The sequence below is a fragment of the Eurytemora carolleeae genome, unplaced genomic scaffold, assembly GCF_000591075.1.
Source record: "Eurytemora carolleeae unplaced genomic scaffold, Eaff_2.0 scaffold891, whole genome shotgun sequence".
Classification (NCBI taxonomy): Eukaryota; Metazoa; Arthropoda; class Copepoda; order Calanoida; family Temoridae; genus Eurytemora; species Eurytemora carolleeae.
In genome coordinates this window covers 136,609-143,552 of record NW_019397139.1, presented here as the reverse complement: position 1 = coordinate 143,552, position 6,944 = coordinate 136,609, and the positions used below count along the sequence as shown (strand labels likewise).

General features: G+C 30.5%; 1 protein-coding gene across 1 annotated transcript; it reads right to left on the bottom strand.

The window, feature by feature from the left end:
• Positions 1–1,008: 1,008 nt before the first annotated feature.
• Positions 1,009–1,984, bottom strand: LOC111712274 (uncharacterized). Its single transcript, XM_023486845.1, has 3 exons — positions 1,672–1,984; positions 1,252–1,381; positions 1,009–1,184 (listed from the first exon to the last, which is right to left on the bottom strand). The coding sequence occupies exons 1-3, from the start codon at positions 1,828–1,830 to the stop codon at positions 1,036–1,038; spliced, it is 438 nt and encodes a 145-aa protein (XP_023342613.1). The 5' UTR covers positions 1,831–1,984; the 3' UTR covers positions 1,009–1,035.
• Positions 1,985–6,944: the final 4,960 nt, after the last annotated feature.

Here is a 6,944-nt window from a genome sequence, read left to right as displayed (position 1 = left end):
ATTTATATCTTTATTAAAATACAGTAATAACTAAAACGGAATTGTTTTATTGATCTTTATATCAGAAATAAGGCTAAATATTGGTTAGCTTATTCAATTATGTCAGATATACAGGGTGTCCCCTATCAATTCGGACTAATAAAGAGATCGTTTTCCATAAAAGACGATATTCTTTGGAGATGCGCTTACTAATTTTCAAAATATCTATCTATCTCATCTGGATTTCATTTGGTACAAAAGTACAAAGTTACTGTTTTAACAATGGCGGCCGAACTAAGATTTACTGCTGAACAAAGAACTTTTATAAACTACATGTTCATCAAATTTTCGCATGTTAAAGTGACTCAAAGGGTCCAGATGATTCAGCAAATGTTCTCTGGTAAATTTCCTGGGGTTAAACTCCCTTCTAGATCAACCATGTTTGATATTAGAAAAAAATATCTTACGCACGGTTGAATGAGTTCAATTAAAAGTTCCAAGCTCATGTCAAGAAAATGTTTGATTTGTGACCATTATCAACAATTGTTGATTTAAACTTACACAATACATTCTGAAATTTTTTTAAAGTTTTTTTGTAAAATGGGTCAGTGCACACATTTAAAAAATTATAAATCGTTATGGTGGTCGTTTTTTAATTTCTTTCGAACCATATTTATTTGGGTGTCTAAAGATGCTCCTCAAACCACTGAATATTGCCCATTTGTTTTATTTTTACATTTTGAAAATTCTTTTCTCGAGAGCCAAAAAAAACATGTTTCTTGAGAGGACTCTGGAAAATTTCTGCTGAGAAGTCCGTGTTGTGCCTTTATTTCTAACCAATTTTTTCATCTTAATATTTTAAGTTCAGTGTTTCAAGACGGATTTTTTGGTACCCATATCGGCGTAATTTGAAGAAAAAAGTATTTTCAGTTGCACTAGTGAACTGATTTCTTATTGAAGAAACTGTTATGATATGTGCATGTTTATTAAAAAGGGCCAAATGGTCCCACCTTTAAATCTTAAACAAGATGAATTAGCAATATCTTTTATTTCAGTTTAGGACAGTTTATAATGATTGGGAAAACTTTGGTAGACAAATCTTGAGTGATCAGACTTCACGCCGCCTTGCTTCCGGACTTCCTCCCGGTAGTCTCGGAGCCACTTGAAGTCCTGTTTCCTGTCAAAGGCTACGGTCAGCTTGCAGGCTGAAAAAAATATATTTCATCTCTGGAAACATGGAATTAAATAGACGAAATTTGCTCAGATTCTTACCGATTTGGAGTCCCAAATCCCCCGCGTTGTGCTGCCTAGCCCCAGCTGGAATCTGGATAGAGACTTCCTTTTTCCCAATCTCCATTAACGGTCTCAAGCTTACCTCCATTTCATTAGCAATGTGTCCAACCTAAAATTGCACAAAAATGTTTAAGGGCTACACAGAGGACAAAATTTGAAGGAGGTTGTTAACAGATGAGAAAACGTAGAGGGGGAGGAAGGGGTTCCTTCCTTGCTCGAGTTTGAAAGCCTTTAATGATGTTAATTACCGAAAAAAATATAACATATGTTGGTCCTTTGTAATTTTCGTTCTACATTTTTGCAAAAGATTTACAATAATTCAATTAGGTATCATATATTTATGGTATACATCATGATATGGGGGGAAGGGAAAGAAAAGAAAATTGTGAAACTTTTTACCTTTCTTCGCTTTGAATCAAAAACAGCAACACTGTATCTCTTAGGATTTTCATTTATCCAAAACCAATCTAGTGCAACAGTTAGTGTGTCCCCAGGAGACAATTTCTTTTTATAAACATGAAGGCCACGGATGAAAGTGTCCTGCTTGAGGGTCCCCATGTTTATGTTAAATAAATGTGACGTGTTAATTATTGTCTGCTAGAGTTCTAAGCTACAAGTTTCAGAGTTTTATCTATAATGACGATGGATAAATTAATATCGTCGTCCAAAAAACGAGCCCGTTAATTAGTCCGATTTGATATGGGACACCCTGTATATATATATATTTCAAGAGAATATTTTTCAAGTTATTAACTAGTAGTCCTGGGAATTAAAATTGTTTTATTTATTGATCTTTATATCAGAAATAAGGCTAAATATTGGTTAGCTTATTCAATTATGTCAGATATATATATATATATATTTCAAGAGAATATTTTTCAAGTTATTAACCAGTATAAGTCCTGGGAGTAAAACCTGTTTAATTTGATCTTTGTATTGAAATATTGCTATATATTTTATTTTATTACGGTAATGTCAGATATAATTAGATATATATATTACAGGGAGCAATTTATAATTATTACACAAGTATTAAAAAAAATCGTTTAAAATCTTGTTGAAGACGACTTTTATTTTGCTTCAGTCTGATGATGGCTGAATTGATGATAAGAAAATTATATATTTTTAATAACGCTCTACAGACCTGCAGCGATTACAACAGTACCCTAATATTTGTTTTAAGTCTCTATGATAAATAGTCAGTCAGTTAGTTAGATAGTCAATTGGTAGATAGGTTATCTGTCTGTCAGTTAGATAAGCAATTTTTTCAGATACGTGAACTGTCTTTTAGTCAGTCATATAGTCCGTTTTTTAGATAGATAAACTGTCTGTCAGTTAGATAGTAAATTTTAGATAGATAAACTGTCTGTCAGTTAGATAGTACATTTTTTAGATAGGTAAACTGTCTGTCAGTTAGATAAGCATCTTTTTCAGATAGATAAACACTAAACAGTCTGTCAGTTAGTTAGATAGTCAATTTTTCAGAAAGGTAAACTGTCTGTCAGTTAGATAGTAAATTTTTTAGATAGATTAACAGTCTGTCAGTTAGATAAGCAATTTTTCAGATACGTAAACTGTCTGTTAGTCAGTCAGATAGTCATTTTTTTAGATAGATAAACTGTCTGTCAGTTAGATAGTACATTTTTTTAGATAGGTTAACTGTATGTCAGTTAGATGAGCAATTTTTCAGATACGTAAACTATCTGATAGTCAGTCAGATAGTCCGTTTTTTAGATAGATAAACTGTCTGTCAGTTGGATAGTAATTTTTTTAGATAGAAAAACTAAATGTCAGTTAGATGAGCAATTTTTCAGATACGTAAATTATCTGATAGTCAGTCAGATATTCCGTTTTTCAGATAGATAAACAGTCTGTCAGTTAGTTAGATAGTCAATTTTTCAGATAGGTAAACTGTCTGTCAGTTAGATAGTAAATTTTTTTAGATAGGATTAACTGTCTGTCAGTTAGATAAGCAATTTTTCAGATACGTAAACTGTCTGTTAGTCAGTTAGATAGTAAATTTTTTAAATAGGTTAACTGTATGTCAGTTAGATGAGCATCTTTTTCAGATAGATAAACAGTCTGTCAGATAGTCAATTTTTCAGATAGGTAAACTGTCTGTCAATTAGATAGTAATTTTTTAGATAGGTTAACTGTCTGTCAGTCAGATAAGCAATTTTTCAGATACGTAAACTATCTGATAGTCAGTCAGATAGTCAGTTTTTCAGATAGATAAACTGTCTTTCAGTTAAAAAGTACATTTTTTAGATAGGTAAACTGACTGTTAGTCAGATAAGCAATTTTTCAGATACGTAAACTGTTGCCAGTCTGTATGATCAACATAAATACACCTGTCTTTTAATATAGCGTGAGACAAATAAATATATTTGATTTGATTTAAGTATAAGTAAATTGTCTTTTGGAAAGACAGTCATATTTTTCCTATCTGATTCAAATGTATTTCACGGTGGACTAAGCCAGTGCAGGGTCGGTCAAATAGGCCTAGGATTAGGCCGAGTACTGTAAAAAGTCTGAACGCCCCATGGGAGTTGTCATAGTTAGCCCTCCGACGGGACTATGCCAAGAAAATTTACCACTGTTGTATGTTAGTCTGGATAGGGCTACGTACAGTACAGAATATGGTCATAGGATCGGGTCAGTACACGCTGTTATCTGGCAGGCCGGTACAAACTGGGCCGGTCCTGTTCAAATTCAAATTTACTACGGCCCAGAGTGGTTTCAGTGCAGGAAGGAACTTTTTCAGAACTGCCTCAGTTAGGCAGTTACACAAATCATTTTGTACAAACATTCTTCGGATGCCTTATTAGGTTGATAAAGGATATTTGTTTGAAATTTTTTTTATATGAAATAAGGCTGCCAAAAAAAAACATACGACTTTGCTACACCCCTGTTTGAATGTATATGAAAATGAGAACTGTCCCCTGAAGATATAGAATTTGTTTCAACAGATTTCTCCAAAATATTCAGATTTTTTAACAGAATTTAACTTCGTTTTCTACGGTAAAATAAGCACAAAGCACAAAGCAGGGAGCAGATAAAATAAAAGAGGTTGTTTTTTTTCCCTTGATTTCTGTGACCTTTCTATATATTCAAAAAAATCTTCATTTAGTGCTTATTAACTTTTAGTTAAATTAGTTAAATTTCAAGTGACCCTTCATGCAAAGATTGCAATTCACAACGGTACCCTTAAACCCTTTCTAAGATCAAAATTGTGATTTTTAATAATTTTTATATTTTGTTTGATTATGCATTAATGTAATGTCAATGATTTCTCTTTGAAAATTGGTATTCTTCAATTGTAATTTCTCCGTATAAATTGGTATTTTCAATTGTGATTTCTCCGTATAAATTGGTATTTTCGATTGTTATTTAATTCTCCGTATAAATTGGTATTTTCAATTGTGATTTCTCCGTATAATTGGTATTTTCAATTGTGATTTCTCTGTATAAATTGGTATTTCTAATTGTGATTTCTCCGTATTATAAATTGGTATTTCTAATTGTGATTTCTCCGTATAAATTGGTATATTTAATTGTAATTTCTCCGTATAAATTGGTATTTTTAATTGCGATTTCTCCGTATAAATTGGTATTTTTAATTGTGATTTCTCCGTATAAATTTGTATTTTTAATTCCGTAGAAATGACTTGCAAATATCTTGCGCTACAGCAAAAATGGAGAAAATCTTGTGAATCAGATAAAGGATTAAAGTGTACCCTTGTGGATCAGATAAAGGATTAAAGTGTACCCTTGTGGATCAGATAAAGGATTAAAGTGTACCCTTGTGGATCAGATAAAGGATTAAAGTGTACCCTTGTGGATCCTTGTGGATCAGATAAAGGATTAAAGTGTACCCTTGTGGATCAGATAAAGGATTAAAGTGTACCCTTGTGAATCGTGTATACCCTCTTGAAATGGAATATCACGTGAAATTACAAGTATCTTTAAATCCCATGTTTTTTGGTATTCCCTGTACTGCTCCGTGTATAAACAAAATAAAATACAGAAACAATAAAAAATAAATAAAAGTTTACGTTGCTTTTTTATCCTGTAATTTAGCGCCAGGGAAGCCTCGGGATGAATAGTAAAGGGAGGGTTGTGCTCTTATATTAAGAAAACTAAAATATCTGCAAATAAAAATGAGAAACACTTTTTATGTAAACCATTTATTATTTAGATTTCATCCATAATTGTTTAAGAAAGAATAAAAAATTAAAATGTCGAGAAGAAGAAGTTTTCTCGTTTTTCTTTTTCTTTAATTATGAAAAGCAACTAAATAATATATGTTTTGTAACTGAATCTTTTCTGTAAAAGTTTCTTGAACATTTCTAAAAGAAACTTTTTACAAAGAAAATTTATTTTAAGGAAAATGTTTTTTCTTTAAAGAAATCTAAACAAGAAAAGCTGTAAAAAAAGAAAAAATATTTTCATTTGTAGCTCTGGAGGCAATGCCTTCTACTTTGGGTCTGATATAATGCATTAATCCAATTTGTCAACTTTGGAAGGTTTTTTAAATCAAACTTGGATTCTTTGAACTTAGAGATTGATAAAAAAGTGACTTTAATCTATTTCTATAATAATCCTATAGCTTCACCCCCCACTTATTTCTTAAAGGAACTGATTAAAATAAAGCCCTAGTTTTCTAATCATGTTTGCAACCTAATGTCCCAAAACTTTGAAATTTCAGGGTATGAATTGTTATAGATCTAATAGTCGAGGATTGAAATATCAAGGTCTACGCTATCAAATTGTAAAGATATGCGGGAAGATTAGAAAATAAGATTTTGTGGCATAAAATCTTTGGTATAAATAGTCCTAAATCTGGATTAGTAACTTTATACTAAATTTCTATACCTTATCTATTAAATCTCTCTAATCATCTAAATTCTCTAAACCTTCGAATACAGTAGAATATGTTGACTTCGCTTAAAATATTAACAAACTTGCTGAAGTGCCCGGCGTTGCCCGTGAAATTTATAAAAAAAAAAATTTAAAGAAAAAATGTGATTTAAAAAAATCGATTTTTAAAGTAAGAAAAATATTCCAATTTTTCTACTCTATAAATATGCAAAAAATGCAAATCATGTGTTGAATATTTCTTTTCTTAAAATTTAATGCGAGTTTTCCAATACTTTCATTTATTAAATTTTATCAACTTTAACTTCTGAATAACTTTTCAAACAAAAAAAACGATTCTTGAACTTAAAATTTGATATTGAACTAACTTTTTCATTTAATTGTAATTTATAATCCATAATTATTAAAATACTTCTATTATGTTTGATTTTAACGTTCATTTCAATATATGTTTTTGGGAAATGGCGAGCTCTAAAGATTTTAAATTTAACTGTTTAGATTGTTTATTATTTGTTTCAAATATATTTTGGTATTCAAAAAATAAATATTTTGCCAAAGTTTTCCATTAAAAATATGAATTAAAAATAAATTTCATGCAATGTTTTTTTAGTTTAATTAAACAATTAAAATACGGTTTTTGTTTCCAGTGTTTGATTAGGCAGTGACCAACTAAGAAAAATGACGAATTGGATTGGAATTTCCGTTTCTTTGCTTTATTTACTTAGCAACTAATTAACAAACTGTTTGATAAACCTAATTTTCTATTTTTGTATGTTTTTATTTAATATCCGGAA

Excerpts from the sequence above, each read along its gene's own strand:
- LOC111712274 (XM_023486845.1), bottom strand. The coding sequence starts at position 1,830 with ATGGGGACCCTCAAGCAGGACACTTTCATCCGTGGCCTTCATGTTTAT. Across the intron at positions 1,382-1,671 it reads TTGATTCAAAGCGAAGAAAG|GTTGGACACATTGCTAATGA; the intron begins GTAAAAAGTTTC and ends GTGCAATTTTAG. Across the intron at positions 1,185-1,251 it reads GGATTTGGGACTCCAAATCG|CCTGCAAGCTGACCGTAGCC; the intron begins GTAAGAATCTGA and ends TATTTTTTTCAG.